The sequence below is a fragment of the Sapajus apella genome, unplaced genomic scaffold, assembly GCF_009761245.1.
Source record: "Sapajus apella isolate SASKATOON/1434 unplaced genomic scaffold, GSC_monkey_1.0 scaffold23, whole genome shotgun sequence".
NCBI classification, from domain to species: domain Eukaryota; kingdom Metazoa; phylum Chordata; class Mammalia; order Primates; family Cebidae; genus Sapajus; species Sapajus apella.
In genome coordinates this window covers 25,299,703-25,320,675 of record NW_022436963.1, presented here as the reverse complement: position 1 = coordinate 25,320,675, position 20,973 = coordinate 25,299,703, and the positions used below count along the sequence as shown (strand labels likewise).

Genomic DNA, 20,973 nt, shown 5'->3' with positions numbered 1-20,973 from the left:
GCCTTTGCCCTTAGCCATTCTGAGCTCATGAAATACATCAGTGTCTCTTCTACCCTCTTGACAGCAAGTGGCAAAAAATGGTCTGCAGTTGGCATTCCTAAGAATAGTAAGTAGAGTTGATTCTTCTTCAGATCCCCGCCCCTATTCTTGTCTTCTCACTTTCCATTGAGTTCTGAGAGGGATTTTTTTTAAAGGATTATAAAAGTCTTTGCAAAAGGAAGAGTCTTAAATTCATATCCAGACCTCATTTCCAAAAGCTGCCAGGGATTGCAGGGGCAAGTCAGGGTTTGGGGGAGTGATGGCAATTATCCAGGGAGATTTTGGACACTGTCAACCTGTGCATCCAGGACCTAGGTGCTGGCAACTGGAAAAGAGGGGCAGCCACAGCCTCTTACCCATTCTTGACTCCCTCATTTTCCTTCTCCTGTTACCATTTTTTGCTCCCACTGAAGAGTTAGCCAAAAGTCTTTCTGTTTAAACATGAGAAATGAATTGGGCTTGCCTAAGAAAGAAGCAAAAGATTTCTGTGGAATCTACAGGGTGTCTCTGAATCCAAGAGAGAGTTATGCAGCAAACCCCACAAATAATTTTAATCAGGAAGCCCTGGAACCTCAGAAAATGGTCTGCTCCTCTAGAGCAGCTACAGTGGATCAGTGGGCTCCAAGTATGCCCGACTCTCCAAACCAAGTTTCAGATTCTCAGGAGAGAAAGTCTAAGAGACCCAACCTTAGACCAAGAATTCATCTCAGCATCAAGCCACCTTGGCAGAGAAGCAGGATCATTTCACAGAGAAATGCACCTGAGGGAGGGGAGATTCCTGCTCAGAGCTGGGCTCTGAGAGGGGAAAACCACTGTGAACCCCATAGAACCTCAATTGTGCATATTACAGAAGGCATCTTCTTGCTGTATAATAAGCCACCTGCATGTCTATCTACTCCTTCAAAGGAGGATGCCATCCACCACATTTCAGTTGTCCCTTCTGTAGGCTTTGCTAGAGAAGGTACTTACTCAGTGTTTATTGTGTAAATGAGCTTTACTTGACCTAGACGTTTGTTTGGCAAAATGAAAACTAAGTAGTATTTGTGGGCAGAGAAGTTTCCATGCAGTAAGAATGAGATGAACAGAAGGAAATAAAGACAAGGTGAGAAGAACAAAGGGGAAAAAAAGGAAGAAGAGGAAGATGCCAAGAAAGATGTGCAAGGGAAAAAGTACAGCTTGTCACAGCTGTTTAGCAAGGAAAAGCCTGTGGCTATGACGCCATCTTTTCCTAAGAAACGGAAACGGACCGGTGTCTCTATTTTCAACATATGGTGCCAGAATATTTCATACAATTTTCAAATGTTAAAATGCTTTTATAAAAATAACATTAATATATGTTTACTACCAAAATTATCATAGTGTTTCAATTTCTGTTTCTGCACAGAACCTACAGTGGCTCCATCACAAGTCTCTGCAAACAGCCTGTCTTCCTCAGAAATTGAGGTTTCATGGAACACCATTCCTTGGAAGTTGAGCAATGGACATTTACTGGGCTATGAGGTAATTTCTTTTCAAATTACATTGGGTATGTATGTTACCATGCTACTTTGTCTCCTTGCACTTAAAATCCTTAACAATGACATCTTATTTGAAGTCTATCTTTAGCTGAAAATTTTTTATCAACACATTGTTTTATTTGATGTTCAACGTATACTGAATTTAACCAGTTGAATTAAAATAACGTTAGTTGGAGTAGAAAAGGAACAAAAAAAGAATATGAAATGAAATCATGTATCATGTGAGCCTAATATTTTAGACAAGTTGACTAAAAAATAAGGGTGAGATTGAACTGCAGTATTAAGTTCATAGAGTATTTCTGTAAACAGGAAGTCACTGTTCTCCAGCTCCTTGTCTTTCTTTCTTGGTGTCTTTGTTACACTGTAACATAATTCGAGACATCAAAGACCTCTCTGTTTAGTGAAATAAGATGAAACATCTAAAAGACAGGATAATGTAAGACCAAATACTATGAAGGTCTGACTGGGTCACCCAAACAGGAGATGTTTGAGTTGTCAAGAAGGATGACACATCTTGGAAGTCTTTATAAGAGTAATAAGGTTTAACAGGACTTTCAAGAGAAAGTAAGTAAAGGTGGAGAAAGTGAAAAACATTCCAGATTGAGCATGGCATATTGGAAAAGCAGAGAGATAGAGGCCCCACCTACAGAAGGTTCCTGTTTGGAAAGGTGACTACAGATAAGCACAGAAGGACCAGGTCACAGGTGGCTTTAAAGGCTAAGAAGAATCCCTTGGACTGGGTCCCATATTTAGTAATGAGCAGTTGGAAGAAACTGGGAGCAGTGGAGCTGAGAACTGGCAAGATAAATAAAATTCCAAGAAGATTTTGCCAACAATGACATTGTGGGATTCATAGTTGTGATTTCATCCCACCCACAGCTGTCTTCTTACAAAGCTTCCCTCCAAGCTTCCCTGAGGAAGCTTGTAGCTCCTGACTCAGTGGCAGGCTCACACAGGCAGGTTTGCATTACAGGGCCATGTATCCCTCCACTTGTCAACACACCTTCAAAGGAGGGCTCCAGAGTGACCTCTTGATCAGGTGTAAATGCTCTGTGGACTGTGAAGCCTAGCAAGTCAGATTCTTGTCTGAGGTATTTAAATAAATAACAAGTTTGAGTGTAATGCAGTAGTGTGTCAGATTTAGGGCTCAGTTCAAACTTCCCAAACTAAGGCCATAGACAGGCAGGACAAAGCTAATCTGCAGAGATAGATACACTCCCATGCAAACCTAAAGAATGGAGGAGACAAGGGTCCATCGAACCTTCAAGAGGGCAGAATAAGCCAGGTGTGGTAGCTTGTGCCTATAATCCCAACACTTTGGAAGGCAAACACTGGAGGATCCCTTTAGCCCAGGGGTTCAAGACCAGCCTGGGCAACTTAGTAAGTCCTCATCTCTACAAAAAATACAAAAATTAGCCAGGCATGGTGGCACATGCCTGTAGTCCTAGCTACTTGGGAGGCTGAGATGGGTGAATTGCTTGAGCCCTGGAGGTCGAGGCTGCAGTGAGCCCTCATCATGTCATTGCACTCTGGCCTGGGTGACAGAGTGAGATTCTGTCTCAAAAAAAAGTGGGAACAGCCAGAATAAAATAGCTCTTTGATAGTCATTCAGTTCTCAAATGACTTGGCTTTATTATTTTTCATGATGTTACCCTGAGGTTCTTTTTAATAAATTCTTTTCATAATTGAAGTTCCTTGAGAGAGTTTCCATTCCTTGTAACCAAACAAGCATTGACTTGAATTAGTACTAACAAATGAAGAAAAGAAAGGATATGGAATAGAGCAATGAGGTTCAAAATATGGACTGCGAACCCCTACAGCAGAATTACCTGAAGGCATTATTAAAATTGAGATCCCACAACTCTCCCAGGACCCATTCAATCCAAACATTTAGGACTAGGTCTTGTTTGTGTATATATTTTCAGTAAGTATCTATAAGGAAATGTCTTCCTACACACTCAAACATAATAAACACTGGTCCTGATACAGAGAAGCCTGATCAGAGACAGAATAGTCCAGACTTAAGGAAGGGAAAGGGAGTATGAAGAAGTAAAACACCACATAAATACAGGAGCACAACTTGAGCAGCATCTTAAAGGAAGCCAAGAACAGCTGGATGAAAGATTCATTTAATTCCATCACAATGGATGTAAGCAATGAAAGATGATGGGGAGCCAACAGTATCTCCCTCATGGTTGGATAACTGGCGGTGGCATTGGCAATGAGGTGAGGGTCCGTGAGCTGGAAGGAGCACAGCTGTAAGGGAGTGTGACTCTGAGGCTAGTCCCAAAGCAAATCCCAATTCTGCCGCTTACCCTCTGTGTTGGGAAAGTTACATAAACTCTGTGAGCCTCATTTTCCTTACCTAAGAATGAGGACACTAATAGGCCTAATCTCATTAGGATATTGGGAGGCTAGGATAAGATTAGTTATGTAATGAGCTTCTCATAATTTTTGGCTCATCATAATAAATAGTAGGAGTGGGCCATGACTCAGAATAATTTTTGAGATATTAATGTACCTGTTTCTCCCCAGTAAATATTCTGTAGCAAATAATTGACTGTAAGCTACCATAACTCAAGGGATTATGCCAAAAGCTATGAGAAGGAGTTGCCTGCAGGACGCGTCCCTTGCTTGCTTTGTTTCAAAAGTTCAGGCCATTAGGGAGATTGTTCCACATTTTGTGGAGGGTTAGAAGAGAGAAATTGCAACTGAGGAAAACATAGAAGAGAAATTTCCAATGATGTTTGAAAAAATAAATGTCTGAAGCTTACAAAGCCTCCTAGGACCTACATATTCCTAAGGTAGTGCCCAGGTTGATGGCAAGGCCATAGAGGTGAAAGACTGTGATTTCCACATCCAGCAGTGATTTCCTACTCACCAAACATGGCCCCTGGCTGCTAGAATTAAAGGGCTCAAATCAAATGCAAAAATAAGTAATCTTGGGAGCTTTGGGAAGGGAGCCCCAGGAATGATCATGGCTGAATCTCCCATTGACTGAGCAGGACATGGGATTCAATGCTAGATCAAATTTATTTAAACAATGTAGATGAACACATATGGCACTCCTCAGATGGGATACTGACATACACACTCACCATGAACAACTTTGTCCTTTACAGACATCTTGACAGGATCACAATTCTTGACCTGTTCTTAACTTGTAAAATACTTAAGAAAAATAAATGGAAGAATTTACGTGAATGGCTTGTGAGATTCCAAGCAGAACAAGAGTGCTGGCAGTCACTGGTGGTTGTTGGATGGCTTAGGGGCAGGTAGATGTTGATTTTTTAATATAGTCATGTATTACATAATAACATTTCAGTTTAGGACAGATCACATATACAACAGTAGTCCTGTAAGATTGTAATACCATGTTTTTACTGTACCTTTTCTATGTTTAGGTATGTTTGAATACACAAAAATGTACCATTTTGTTAACAGTTGGCTACAGTATTCAGTAGAGTAACATGCTGTACATGTTTACAGCCTAGGAGCACTAGGCTACACCATCTAGCTTAATTGTGTACTAGATTATACCATGCAGGTTTGCACAAGTGGGCTCTAGGATGTTCACACGGTGTCACAACCGTCTAATGATATATTTCTCAGCACATATCTCTGTCATTATGACACATAACTGTATATAAATTTAAGTTGATAAGGAGTCATCCAGATAAGGATATTTTATAAGGAAGTAGAATTACACCATTATTGGTCATGCCAGGATAGAGAGTTTAACTGAAAGATAGAAAATTTTTAAATCCCTATGGAGCCATCATAGTGATCAGTTGAGTCTACACCATTTTAGAATTAGACAAACCTGCGTTCAGACCTTCTAGGTTGAATATAAACTCTGCAAGGGACAAGGAACTTGGCCTTTTTGTTCCTCAATCTGTAAGTACCTGGAGCAGTATCTGACATCTAGGAGGCATGCAAAAAATATATGTTGATCGAATAAATGCAGTTTGGCCTCTGCTACCCTGTTGCTGTATGCCCTTGAGCAAGTTGTTAAAGCTCTCCAAGGCTCAGTTAAATTAGAGATAATAATAACTTGCAGCATTGTTTGCAAATTAAATGAGATAAAGCAGCATTTGTCAAAATGGCCCAAAGAGACTTACGGGTTTCACTTTTCTCTGTTTTAAATATTGCGCTTTGGGATGAGATTGTACTGAAGAAAAAAAAAAAACAGTGAAGTAATATATAGTAATATAGCATAGTCCCAGTATGGGACCCAGTGGCCACCGTTTCTAATGCATGCTGATGTTGCCATCAAAGTGGGACACAGAAAGATGAGAAGAGCTATGGGAAAATGGGGCTTTCTTGAAATTAATTACAGGTTGAAATGCACTGCTGCTTGCCTGTTTGTGTAAAGAGTAGCAAATAGAATGTCCAAATGTAGCTTGAATACAGTATTGAAAGGAAACAACGATTAAACATTTCTTCCCCAAATGCTTGGTAAGTATAAAGCAAAAGGAAACAAGCTGAAAGAAGTACTAATTGGGAAAATCTTACAAAATAATTTATGCAATTATACCAAGATAAAAATATGTCTTTTCTTAGTTTCAGTGATGATTTAAAAATTAACCTTGGTGGGGAGAAGGACTTGGCAGAGTATTTAATTATCAGTCATGTGGCTAACTTTCTGGGTTGCAGTTTCCCCAGTTTGGCTTTAAAATTGTTAATAGCTCCTGCCTTTCTCTCATCTCAGTGAGAGTTGATCATGTGCCATGTGGCATGCTGAGCACACATCATCATTAGCATCTAGACTAATTTTCTTTCTGATTTGACCAAGCAGTAGTTGAGAAGCTCATTTCCCTGGGCTCCAATTTATTTCATCAGCTAAGCCGTTTCACTCGGCTCAGATCTTTTCTGCTGCCCTTTTGGGTAGGAACAAGAGATACAGACATCATGAAGAAAGGCAGAAGCCTTTAAGTACATAGATCCTGGGTGCCGGAGGAATGAAAGCTCCCACGTTCTAGTGCAATATCTACAGTCCATTTCTTTAAAGTCTTTTTCTGTTTTGAAAAAAAAGCTAAATTTGGGAGAATGGTATTGATAAATGATTAAAACAAGTCTACACTTGCGAAATGATACAGATTAGCATATTTTGGAGTAATCAATCAATTTTTTTTTTAAGTTTGGCAGAACGTAACTAATGTTCCGTAATAGAATGCCAGTCTTAAACTTCATTGACACCTTCTTCCAGCCTCCTGTTCCAAACAGCTGTACAGAGTGTGTTCTGTTCCTAATGTCTCAGTTAGAATGAAAAAAGATGTAGGCGTGGTATGGTGGCTCACACCTGTAATCCCAGCACTTCGGGAGGCCAAGGTGAGTGGATCACCAGAGGTCAGGAGTTCCAGACCAGTAGGGCCAACATGGTGAAACCCTGTTTCTACTAAAAATACACAAATTAGTGGGGGCATTGTGGTAGGCCCCTGTAATCCCAGCTATTTGGGATGCTGAGGCAGGAGAATTGCTTGAACTCAGGAGGTGGAGGTTGCAGTGAGCCTAGATCATGCCACTGCTGCACTTCAGCCTGGGTAACACACTAAGACTCTGTCTCAAAAAAAAAAAAAAAAAAAAGATGTCAAATATGTGAGTACTTTATTTTAACACTATGAAAATCCCACTGGAATAAAAGATGTATGCATTAGGTCTAATTGCCTGCAATCGGGCAAGGAATTCACTCTAGCACAAGTCGAATGCACATGGGAAAATAGGATACAGACGGTTGAGGCATACTGAGATAAATGTAAGACAGGCAAAAAAAAAAAATGCATTCAAGTGAGTATAATGCAGACTTTTGAAGGGGGTCAAAGGGTTGGAGAGAGCAGTAGCCGTAGCCTTTTGTGAGTGACGATTACCCAAACGGTGCTGTATTCTTTATTAGGCAAAGATAGTCCCTACCAAATAGTGGTTCAGCATTGGGGAATGCAAGGGAATAAATATCCCAGCCTCTCTCTCCTCCCACCCTCCCAATACCAGCGTCCTATAAGCTGCACCCAGCGAGAAGCCACAGGGCAAAGGAACCAGACTGATGATAGTTTATACCAATCAGCTCTCCTAGGAGCTGAGAGCAGAATGAAGAAGAGTGGGAGAGAGATCTGGATTTGTCTTCCTAAGAGACCTTTAATGCATTTTCACCTGCTTTCTATTTATTTAAATGTGTCTGGTTTAACTGCTAAATTAAAATATTTGTCTTTGAAAATCTGTAAGTATGAACATAGTTATTTTTATCTATTAAAAGAGTACTTCTGATTTAATACCTACTCTTTAATGGCTGAAAATGCCATTTTAATAGATTATTTTTATAAACTGCATTTCATTTTAAATTTAAATTAAGTCAAATCTCTGATGCAGTGTTATTAAGGACTCTTCACAATAGGGACATTCCTTTTTGGAAAAACCAAATTACTAGAAGTAATAGAGATATTTTTAATTCTGATATTTTTCAACTGTGTTTCTATTTACTTACCCAGATAGAAATATATTGGTTTGTGAAACGGTTTTATGATTCTAAAGGAAGAAAATTGTATTGTCTCATCAAGAAATTGGAGTTTTGATGTTTCATAGATAAATAGAATACTGGGACTTGAATACATAGACTGACGAATCTCTGCCATAGGACTCGGGGAGGCATTTTTAAACTATGTTCAGGTTATTCAACAATTTCACAACACTTAATGGTTAGTATGCACAGGATTTGCTGTGGGCAGTAATGCTATGTTGATAACCAAGAAAGACAAGCCCCTGCCTCAGGTGTGTGAATCCACCTTACCATCCTTCCCCTGCTGCTGTCTGCTGGGTGAGGAAATGCAGTTAATTCCTGTCCCATGTGCACATCCTCACTGGCAAACCAAGGTACAGTCACCCACGACTGCTCAGGAAGATAGCCTGTAACTCTCAGGTGTCTAGCAAAGAAAAATGATTGAGAACCACAATTCAGCCTTAACAACCCTCTCCTCTGGAGTGGATTTGCCTTTTATTTTTCCTACTCTAAACTCAGAGTGAATTTATAATATGAAAATTGCTGGATTTCTTCCGTTCTGGAAATTTCTCTGCCTTTTTCCCTTTGAACATTGCTCTTTCCTCAGTCTCTCCTTACGGAACTCCAGTTAGAATTTTTCATTCTACCCTCAGTGTCTCTTAACTTTGCTTTCATAATGTTTATTTCTTTATACAGGCTCTGTTCTGGGTTAATTAGTTCCCTTTTTCACTGTAAGTCTTCAGCTTAATTCTGTCACAGATTTTATTTGTTTAATAATTGTATATTTTAGGTCTAAGAGTCCTGTGTTTTATTTTTCAAATCTATCTGGTCTTTTTTTAAAAAATATCTTCTGTCGTTACCTGGGAGATTCAGTTTCTTCTTTAATAAATCTAGACATTTTAAACAGATTTATTTTAAAGTTTGTTTCAGATTAGTGTGTTCCAGCTTGTCTTCCCCGGTCAGGTCTGCCGACATTTTCTTGCTAGCAGGGTTTCTCGTGTGCTTTGCAGTATTTGTCTCCCTGCTTACCGTTTGTTGATGGTACCTTTGTGTTCTGTCAACCTCATATTCACTCTTTTCTCAATTACATTTCTAAATTTTGTTCTTTCACCCTAGACGCTTTTTCTTCTCCATCCCTGTGCTGCAGTTGTGCCTACAAAATCCAAATGAGCATAGAGATCGCCTGTTCTTTCACTCGTAGCCCTTTGACTACTTAAATCGAAAACACAACTGAGAAGGACAATGGGGTTATTATCATTTGTATTTCTTTCTTGACTTTTCCACCTTTTAAAAAAATGATCTGACCTTAATATAAACATTTTTGAGCCAAATTTTATAGAACATAGTAATACTTATGGAAAATTGGCAATATGAATAACATTTTGTTTCTAGGTTTTAGTTATAGGTATATTTGTGCTTCATTCTCCCACTTACGGTCTCATAGTCTGGTCATACTCAGCACTTGATCTCTTTGGATTTATCTGTTTCATAAATTTCTTTGTTCACTACTTTTCTCCTCGTAGAGTCCCTTTTCTCTATTTTCACTGCTGTGTCACACAGCCTAATGCAGCACCTAGCAAATAGTAGGTCTTTAGTAAATATCTGTTGAATAAATCAGTGCCCATTTTAATGAAAATCATTTAATGGGAAGGGCAGAATTTTTTTAAGCCTTCACATGTTTAGTGTCTTCTGCCCACCAGGTGCGGTACTGGAATAGTGGTGGAAAGGAGGAATCATCCAGTAAAGTGAAAGTGGCAGGAAATGAGACATCAGCCAGACTACGGGGCCTGAAGAGCAACCTGGCCTATTACACAGCTGTCCGGGCTTACAACAGCGCTGGCGCCGGGCCCTTTAGTGCCACAGTGAATGCAACCACCAAGAAAACGCGTAAGTATATGCTGATTTCTTTGAATGGCAAAAAAAAAAAATAGTTTGCATTAAAAATGGTAGCCTTCTACATCACTTGAAATGGACAACCCAAGTCATTAATCTCACCAGATTATATAAACCTAACTCCAAAACCTTACTACTCAGAGCCACACATACCCTTGTCTTCATGATATCCCTAAATCTTTAGGTAGAGACTTCCTGTGAAAATGAATGTGCACTTTTGAAAAAACCTTAGTGTGGGTGTTAGGTTAAATCTATCCCCTTTTCTTTTAAAATATGATAAGCTTAGTTGGATTTACTTTCATGTATTTTTAGTTTCACAAAGCTTGAGGATTTCTGATAAGCATGAATAAGTTAAAGTTAATGCTGAAGAATCAGTTGTGATTTTTTCCTTCTTTACCTTTCTTTTCTACGTCATTCAAAAAAATGGCAATGTGCATTAAATGGTTATCAGCAGAAGATGAAGAAGATGATGGTCCATGTGAACGTACTGATACTTTAAAAAATCTTACCAGAGTTGTCAGTGTTGCTTTCAAAGCTGAGTTTTTGTTAGCTGTATATTCACAGGTAAATTCTCCAGCTCCAATTATGAGTTACTGTTAAATTAATCTACAAGAAAGTCAGTGATTTACAATTTGGAATGTTCCACACTTATTTCAGTTAATCTAATAGCATAGTATACATTTAATCATTGTGTTGTATTGGTACTTACTCACAATGCAGATGTTTGAGTGACCATTGTCATTGCCCTCATCGCAGCTAATGGTGATTGAAAACACTAAGTAATTTATGCTCATTCCCCATTTAATCCTCATAACTACCCTCACAAGGTAGGTGCTATTATTATCTGTACTTTGAAGGTGATGAAAGCTTGGCTTGAAGGGATTAGGTAATTTACACGCAGCGATACTTTTACTTGCAGAAAATTGTTTTCTTAATTTATTTTCATATTTCTCTCTCTCTCTCTTTTTTTTTTTTTCATTGTTGTTGTTGAGACAGAGTCTCGCTGTGACACCCAGGCTGGAGTACAGTGACGCAATCTCAGCTCGCTGCAACCTCCACCTCCTGGGTTCAATCGATTCTCCTGCCTCAGCCTCTCAAGTAGCTGGGACTACAGGCGTGCACCACCACGCCCAGTTAATTTTTCTAGTTTTTAGTAGAGACGGGGTTTCACCTTGTTGGCCAGGATGGTCTTGATCTCGACCTCGTGATCCGCCCGCCTCGGCCTCCCAAAGTGCTGGGATTGTAGGCGTGAGCCACCAAGCCCAGCCTCAAATTTCTTAATTGAATAAAAATATTTGCTTAACTGACTTTTGGTAAGAATAAGACAGTTTTTATGCTTGGTTGCTAATTTCACTGATGCATTTCTGTTTCCATATATCATTTCCGTTGTTTTTGAAAACATACATTTTTCACCTAAAATTGCAAAGAACTCCAATAATATGCAATTGAATATGATTGGCTGGTGTTTTTTATGGTTAACTTAAAGTAATGTAAGACGTAATTCTACTACTTGCGATGTTAATTAACCGGTGTAGATCTTACTAGAGCAGTTTGTGTGTTGATCTATTGATTATCTATAGAAAAAAGAGTGTGGCTAACAATTGGCTAGTACAGTAAGCATTGCAGAGCCCAAGTTTAGCAACAAACCATTTGATTTTCCATAGCAAGACCCATTTGTAAGCAACCAATTAATGTACCAATTTAATATGGTCCTTATCTAACTATTAGGGGAAGTCTGATCTATCTCTTTTTCATACCACTTAGTTGCTATTAGACCAAGGACCACATAGGTTTGGAAATACAGAAACAAAATCCTGTATTTACAACTCTTTGCCAAATATGTTTGGTTGTCTCAGCAATTCTTACTGAATTAATATGGTCTAAATATACATCATTATTTATATATTCCAAACACAGCATCAATCAAAAATTCTGATTGCAAAAATATATGCAAACAAGTTTATCTGGCATTTTTCTCTGACTTAATAATGATCTGATTACTTGCTAGGAAATTATGATTTTAAAAGATAGTATAATATCATAGTGGAATCAGTGAAGAACTTAGTGAATTGATAAGACAGAAGGAAGAGACTGATTAGAAGTCAATAGAAATGTTATGATAACCTACAATGAATGAATTAAAATTTTAAAAAGAACCAAAATCGCTTTATAATTTATAGATAGCATATAAACACCCAATCTAAAGTAGAAATTTGCATATAACACTGATGATGATAATTATGATCGACACTTACTGAGCAATTTCGAGTCATGGTTCTAAGTGATTTTCATGTACTGATTCTTAATTCCCACAGCATTATCATGACATGAAGGTATTAGTATGCTTACTTTAGAGAGGAGGAAGCTGAGGCATATGGAGGTCATATAACTGTACTGAGATTGCAGACTAAGTAATAGGATGGGTGTCCAAATCCATAGTTTTAAACACTATGGTATCCTCTCTTTCAGCCATATTGTTAGAATTACATCACTCATTTAATATTTTTATTTATTGTGATTTTGCTCTGTGCTTAGGAACTGGGTAAGATGATCACAGGTGGTCATAGCTTCTATGGATGACCATGAATGAATTCCCATGGCGCTTAAGCTTATGGGAATTCCAGCAACTAAAAGAAATCTCTCAAAAACAATGTTCTGCTGTTGACACAGTTCAACTGGAGTCTTTAGGTTGATCTGTAGATGCTATTACAGACAATTTCCTATGTTGGGTGGGAAATTCATATAGATCATTAAAATCTCCAATCATCCTAAAATGGCATGTAAAGAACATATGTTAATTTTTAAGTTTTATGTTAATAATTTTAAAATATGTACCAAAATTACAATTAAAACAGAATCTCTTAAAGCAATGAATAGTATTGTTACTGGTGGCTCTTAATAGTCATCCTAAGCTTTGACTTGGTTTAACTGCAAATCCTATTTAAGAATTTTGGTAAAGCTCTTGTGATTAGCACTATGAAGAGAATTATTCCTCTGCCTTGAGCATAAAGAGCTAAAATAACACTTTTGATTACCTGCTTGCTATCTGTCTTCCCCTATGGGTTCTAAACTTTACAGGGAAAGAGTCCTTCTATGTCTTATTTACCCAGCCACAGTGCCCAGCACAAACCCAGCACATGGGAGCAGCATATTAAATATTGAATGGATGAACGAAACCTAAAAATGCAAGTCGAACCTCAAGTACTATTATTAATCAAATGTACTTCCTCTTGACTGCACATTGTGAATTCAAAACAGTCTTTTGCCATCTCACTTAAAATTTGCAAGTTTCATGTACTCATCATTATGGAATTTTGTATGCATGGCTTTAAATCAGTACAGATTTTAGATAGCATTTCTGATTAATGTAAAATAACACAAATATTCTCAAGTTAAGTACTGTAGCTTCCATTAAACACTTAATTTTTGATATCTAAATACTTGTGTTTTTTAAAAGCATTTTTAAGTTAAACACTAATTCGCCTCTTTAAGTAATCTAAGATGGGTTTCTGTCACTTGCCACCGAAAGAGAGCGAACTCTTAACAGCATCTTCCATCTCAAGGGACAGATGAGGAAAATTTTCAGATGGCTTAAAAATGATAAGATGTGTTAGTTTCTAAAAAGAAACATTGAGAATTTTATGTTCAGAGTTTGCAAGAAATAATATGTAGGATAAATATTCTGCTTTGTATCATCAAAAAGTCAAGTGATAATTCTGACATTCAGTATGAATGGATACAGACACTCAAACAACACCCGCCAGAATCACATAGTAAGATCTCAAATGGAATAAAACTGAATTCTTGGTTGCTCCTTCCAGCCCATTTAAATCCTCTCTCTTCTGTAATAGTCCCCATTTCCATAAATTTCTCTCCATTGTTTCAGTTTCTCAAGCCAAAAAACTCAGTCACCCTCTAGTGTTTTTCTTTCATACCCTGCACTAAATTTTACTTCTAGATTTATCAAGAATTTACCACTTCTGGCCAGGCATGGGAGCTCACCCCTGTAATCCCAACACTTTCGGAGGCCAAGGTGGAAGGATTGCTTGAGCCTAGGAGTTTGAGACCAGCCTGGGCAACATAGTGACACTCAGTCTCACTATGCTGAGTGAGAGAAAAATATAAGAAAATTAACTGGATGTGATGGCATGTGCCTGTAGTCCCAGCTACTTGGGAGGCTGAGGTGGGAGGATTTCTTGAGCCTGGGAGATCAGGTCTACAGTGAACTATGATTGTGCCACTGAACTTCAGTGTGAGCAACAGAGTGAGACCCTGTCCCAAAAACAAAACAAAGAAACAGAAAATAATATACCACATCTTACACTGTTGGCACACCAAGGCAAGCTGCCTCCAGCTCTCTCCTGTAGATCAGGGCAGTGGCCTCTCACTGTTCATCCTGCTTTTGCCTTTGCCTTGACATCCTGATAATGTCCCCCTCCCTGTTCAGAACTTTTTTGTTGCTTCCCATTCCCACTACAATTAGATGCTAAATCCTTAAAATGCCCAACGAGGCCTTATGCAGTCCATTCCCCAGTCTCTACTCTGACTCATTTGCTATTATTTTCTACCTTGCTCATTACGCTTTACTTCAGTACCTCTGCATGCACTGTTTCCTATATCTCGAAAGCTCTTCCTCCAAATATCCACAAAACACACTCGCCCATTTCTTCCAGGTCATCACTCAGATAGCACCTCAGTGTGACCTGACTACATACAGCTCCACCATTCCTGACACCCTCCTCTCCTCCCCTGCTTTATCCTGGTGCATTGTCTCAGAGCTACCACTTGTACAGTATCTCGTACTCATTGCATCATTGTGTCCCCATCCTGCCTTAGCCAGAGCATCAGCTCCTTCAGGGCAGAGCTTTGGCCTGGTTTGATCATTGCTCTGTCCCCAGAGCTCTACTCCAGTGCTTAAGTAATCATAGTCAATCCCAATAAGTATTTGTTGAACAATGCCTCTCTCCATCACTGTCTCTGCTCCATGGCAGCATCACTCTAACCAAGTTCTCTCTTTGTGGTAGAAATATTGCCACTAGCACCTCAAGAGGACTGTTGTCTCTCGGCCAAAAACACTGGGAAAGGTGGGCAGCTTCTTTCTGGTTGTTGTACTCAGAACTAAGTAGGCTTCTCATTGATTTATTTTGGGTGAACAACCAATTGTTGTTTCCAGTTGTGAGAAAAACTGGCCTGGCCTGGCCTGGAATAAGGGTACTCTTTTTATGTCTTCACTAATTATTATATGTGTGAGTGCACTTGGAGAAATAGAGGAATACCAAATGATACAATCACTTTTTCATTTTAGTTTTTGCTTTTCTAAATGAAATGCTCATCCATGTAAGTGGAGCCAAAATCAGTTACCTGAATTTAAAGAAATCAAGTAGGTGTGCCTTTTAAAAAAATACAACTTTTTAAAAATTTATTCGTTTTTTAATTTTTGTGGGTACATTGTAGGTATATTTATGGGGTATGTGATATGTTTTGATACAGATATGCAATGTGAAATAAACATATCATGAAGAATGGAGTATTCATCCCCTCAAACCATTTAGCCATTGAATTGCAAACAACATAATTACACTCTTTAAGTTATTTAAAAATGTACAGTGCAGTTATTACTGACTATAACCACCCTGGGATGCTATCAAATAGTAGGTCTTATTCATTCTTTCTATTTTTTTGTCCCCATTAATCTCCACTTACCCCCACCAACCCAAACCCCTCACTACCCTTCCCAGCCCCTGGTAATCATCGTTCTACTCTCTATTTCCATAAGTTCAACTGTTGTGACATTTATTTTATTATTTTTTATTTTATTTTATATTTTCTCATAGGTTAGTGGGGTACAGGTGGTGTTTGGTTACATAAGTAAGTTCTTATCACCCAAGTGATATACACTGCACCCTATTTGTTGTCTCCTATTCCTCAACCCCTCCAAACCTTCCCCCCAAGTCCCCAAAGTCCATTGTGCCATTCTTATGCCTTTGCATAGTCATAGCTTAGCTCCCACATATCAGTGAGAACATATGCTGCTTGGTTTTCCATTCCTGAGTTACTTCATTTAGAATAATAGTCTGCAGTTTCATCTAGGGCACTGCAAATGGCATTAATTCATTCCTTTTTATGGCTGAGTAATATTCCATCATCTGTATATGCCACAGTTTCTTTATCCACTTGCTGATTGATGGACATTTGGGTTGGTTCCACTACTTTGCAACTGTGAATTGTGCTGCTATAAACATGTGTGTGCAAGCATCTCTTTCGTTTAATGACATCTTTTCTTCTGGGTGGATACCCAGTAGTGGGATTGCTGGATTAAATGGTAGTTCTACTTTTGTTCATCAAGGAATCTCCACACTGTTTTCCATTGTACTAGTTTACATTCCCACATCAGTGTAGAAGTGTTCCCTGATCACTGATCCACGCCAACATCTACTGTTTTTTGATTTTTTTGTTGATGGCCATTCTTGCAGGAGGAAAGTGGTATTGCATTGTGGTTTTGATTTGTATTTCCCTGATCATTAGCAATGTTGAGTATTTTTTCATATATTTGTTGGCCATTTGTATATTTTCTTTAGAGAATTGCCTGTTCATGTCCTTTGCCCACTTTTGCATGGGATTGTTTGTTTTTTTCCTGCTGATTTGCTTGAGTTTGTTGTAAATTCTGGATATTAGTCCTTTGCCAGATGAAGAGATTGTGAAGATTTTCTCCAGCTCTGTAGGTTGTCTGTTTACTCTGCTGAATGTTCCTTTTCCTGTGCAAAATTCTTTAGTTAATGAAGCCCTAGCTATTTATCTTTGTTTTTATTGCATTTGCTTTTGGGTTCTTGGTCATGAAATTCTTGCCTAAGTTAATGTCTAGAAAGGTTGTTCCAATGTTATCTTCTAGAATTTTTATAGTTTCAAGTCTTAGATTTAAGTCCTTAATCCATCTTGAGTTGATTTTTGTGTAAGGTGAGAGAGAAGGATACAGTTTCATTCTCCTATATGTGGCTAGCCAATTATCCCAGCACCATTTGTTGAAAAGGGGGTCCTTCCCCACTTTATTTTTTTGTTTTCCTTGTCAAAGATCACTATGCTTTAAGTATTTGGGTTTATTTCCGGGTTCTCTATTCTGTTCCATTGGTCTATGTGCCTATTTTTGTACCAGTACCATGCCGTTTTGGTGACTATAGCATTATAGTATAGTTTGAAATCAGATAATGTGATGCTTCTAGATTTGTTCATTTTGCTTAGTCTTGCTTTGGCTATGCAGGCTCTCTTTTGCTTCCATATGAATTTTAGAATTATTTTTTTCTAATTTTGTGAAGAATGTGGTGGTATTTTGATGGGAATTGCACTCAATTTGTAGATTGCTTTTGGCAGTATCATCATTTTCACAATATTGATTCTAGACATCCATGAGCAGGGAATGTGTTTCCATTTGTTTGTGTCATCTATGATTTCTTTCAGCAGTATTTTGCAGTTTTCCTTGTAGAGGTCTTTCACCTTCTTGATTATATATATTCCTAAATGTTTTTTGTTGTTGTTGTTGCTTTTTATTCAGCTATTGTAATAGGGTTGAGTTCTTGATTTGATTCTCTGGTTGATTGCTATTGGTGTATAGAAGAAATACTGATTTGTGTATATTAATCTTGTATCCAGAAACTTTGCTGAATTATTTTATTAGTTCTGGGAGCTTTCTGGAGGACTTTTTAGGGTTTTTGAGGTAAATGATCATATCATCAGCAAACAGTGACAGTTTGACTTCCTCTTTACCAATTTGGATACCCTTTATTTCTTTTTCTTGTCTGCTTGCTCTGGCTAGGACTTTCAATACTAAGTTGAAAAGGAGTGGTAAGAGTGGGCATCTTTTTCCTGTTCCACTTCTCAGAGGGAATACTTACAGTGTTTCCCCATTCAATATAATTGCCTGTGGGTTTGTCATAGATGGCTTTTATTACATTGAGGTATATCCCTTGTATGCCAATTCTCCTGAGAGTTTTAATCATAAAGCAATGCTGGATTTTGTCAAATGCTTTTTCTGCATCTACTGAGATGATCATGTGATTTGTGTTTTTAATTTTGTTTATGTGGTGTATCACATTTATTGACTTGGATATGTTAAACCATCCCTGCATCCCTGGTGTGAAACCCACTTGATCATGGTGGATTATTTTTTTGATATGTTGTTGGATTCTGTTAGCTAGTATTTTGTTAAGGATTTTAGCATCCATGTTTATCAAGGATATTGGTCTGTAGTTTTCTTTTTCAGTTATGTCCTTTCCTGGTTTTCATATTAAGATGATGCTGGCTTCATAGAATGAATTAGGGAGGGTTTCTTCTTTATCTTGTGGAATAGTGTTAACAGGATTGGTACCAATTCTTTTTTGAATGTCTGGTAGAATTCTGCTGTGAATCCATCTGGTCCTGGACTTTTTTAGTTGGTCATTTTTTAATTACCATTACAATCTCACTAATTGTTATTGGTCTGTTCAGGGTATCTAATTCTTCCTGATTTAAGCTAGAAGGGTTGTATCTTTTCAGGAATTTACCCATCTCTTCTAGGTTTTCTATTTTGTGTGAGTAAAGGTGTTCATAGTTGCCCCGAATGATCTTTTGTATTTTTGTGGTGTCTCTTGCAATATCTCCCATATCATTTTTTAGTGAGGTTATTTGGATTTTCTCTCTTTTCTTGATTAATCTTGCCAGTGGTCTATCAATTTTATTTATCTTTTTGAAGAACTAGATTTTTGTTTCATTTATCTTTTGTATTTTTTGTTTGTTTAAATTTATTTAGTTCTGCTCTGATCTTGGTTATTTCCTTTCTTCGGCTGGGTTTGGCTTTGGTTTGTTCTTGTTTCTCTAGTTCCTTGAGGTGTGACCTTAGATTGTCAGTTTGTGCTCTTTAAGTCTTTTTTATGGAGGTGTTTAGGGCTATGAACTTTCCTCCTAGCATTGCCTTGCTGTATCCCAGAGGTTTTTGTAAGTTGTGTGACTATTAACATTCAGTTTGAGGAATTTTTAAATTTCCATCTTGATTTCATTTTTGACCCAATGATCACTCAGGAGCAGGTTACTTTTCATGTATTTGCATGGTTTTAAAGGTTCCTTTTGGAGTCTGTTTCCGGTTTTATTCCACTGTGGTCTGAGAGAGTGCATAATATAATTTCAATTTTCTTAAATTTATTGAAGTTCATTTTGTGACCTATTATTTGATATGTCTTGGAGAAAGTTCCATTCATTGTTGAATAGAATGTGTATTTTGTGGTTGTTGGTTGGAATGTTCTGTATGTAACTGTTAAGTCCACTTGTTCCAAGGCATAGTTTACATCCATTGATTCTTTGTTAACTTTCTGTCTTGATGACCTGTCTAGTGCTGTCAGTGGAGTATTGAAGGCCCCCACTATTATTGTGTTGCTGTCCATCTCATTTCTTGGGTCTAATAGTAATTGTTTTATAAATTTGGGACATCCAGTGTTAGGTGCATATATGTTTAGGATTGTGATATTTTCCTGTTGGACAAGGCCTTTTACCATTATATAATGCCCCTCTTAGTCTTTTTAAACTGCAGTTGCATTAAAGTTTGTTTTGTTTGATATCAGAATAGCTACTCCTGCTTGATTTTCATGCCCATTTACATGAAACGCCTTTTTCCAGCCCTTCACTTTAAGTTCATGTGAGTGCTTATGTGTTAGGTGAGTCTCTTGACCGCAGCAGTGAGTTGGTTGGTGAATTCTTATCCATTCTGCAATTCTGTATCTTTTAAGTAGAACATTCAGGCCATTTACATTCAATGTTAGTATTGAGGTGTGAAGTACTATTTCATTCATTGTGCTATTTGTTGCCTGTGTACCTTGTTTTTTTTAAAAAATTGTATTTTTGTTTTATAGATCCTGTGAGATTTATGCTTTAAAGAGGTTCTCTTTTGATGTATTTCCAGGATTAGTTTCAAGATTTAGAGCTCCTTTTAGCAGTGTGTGTTTATTTGTTTGTTTGTTTTGAGATGGAGCCTCACTCTGTCACCCAGGCTAGAGTGCAGTGGCACTATCTTGGCTCACCATAACCTCCATCTCCCAGGTTGAAGCAGTTCTCCTGCCTCAGCCTCCCAAGTAGCTGGGACTACAGGTGTGTGCCACCATACCTGGCTAATCTTTTGTATTTTTGTTAGAGATAGGGTTTTACTATGTTGGCCAGGATGGCCTCAATCTCCTGACCTTGTGATCAGTCCACCTCAGTCTCCCAACTAGCAGTTATTGTAGTGGCAGTTTAGTAGTAGCAAATTCTTTCAGCATTTGTTTGTCTGAAAAGCACTGTATCTTTCTTTTGTATATGATGCTTATTTTCGCTGGACATGAAATTCTTGGCTGGTAGTTGTTTTGTTTGAACAGACTGAAGATCAGGCCATAATCCCTTCTAGCTTGCAGGGTTTCTGCTAAGAAATTTGCTGTTAATCTGATAGGTTTTTATGTGTTGGTTACCTGCTGCTTTTGTCTCACAGCTCTTAAGATTCTTTCTTTTAACTTTAGATAATCTGATGACAGTGTGCTTAGGTGATGATCTTTTTGTGATGAATTTCCCAGGTGTTCTTTCTGCTTCTTATATTTGAATGTCTAGGTCTCGAACAAGGCTGGGGAAGTTTTCCTTGATTATTACCCCAAATATGTTTTCCAAACTTTTAGATTGCTCTTCTTAGGAATGCCAATTATTGTTCAGTTTGGTTCTTTAACATAATCCCAGACTTTTTGGAGATGTTGTTCATATTTTCTTATTCTTTTTTCTTTGTCTTTGTTGGATTGGGTTAATTTGAGGATCTTATCTTAGAGCTCAGAATTTCTTTCTTCTACTTTTTCAGTTCTATTGCTGAGACTTTCCAGAGTATTTTGCATTTCTATACATGTGTCCAGTGTTTCTGGAAGTTTTTATTGTTTTTTATTTATGTTATTTATTTCATTGAATGTTTCTCCTTTCACTTCACTGTATCATGTTTTGGATTTCCTTGCACTGGACTTCACCTTTTTCTGGTGCTTCCCTGATTAGCTTAATAACTAACCT

General features: G+C 37.9%; 1 protein-coding gene across 1 annotated transcript in view; it reads left to right on the top strand.

Annotated features, from left to right (window-relative positions):
- CNTN3 (contactin 3) overlaps positions 1 to 20,973 on the top strand; it is a 330,613-nt gene that overhangs the window by 297,359 nt on the left and 12,281 nt on the right. Inside the window, exons 19-20 of the mRNA XM_032290493.1 lie at positions 1,424 to 1,539; positions 9,747 to 9,933. Of these exons, the coding sequence (XP_032146384.1) occupies positions 1,424 to 1,539; positions 9,747 to 9,933 (303 nt within the window). The remainder of the gene's footprint in view (positions 1 to 1,423; positions 1,540 to 9,746; positions 9,934 to 20,973) is intronic.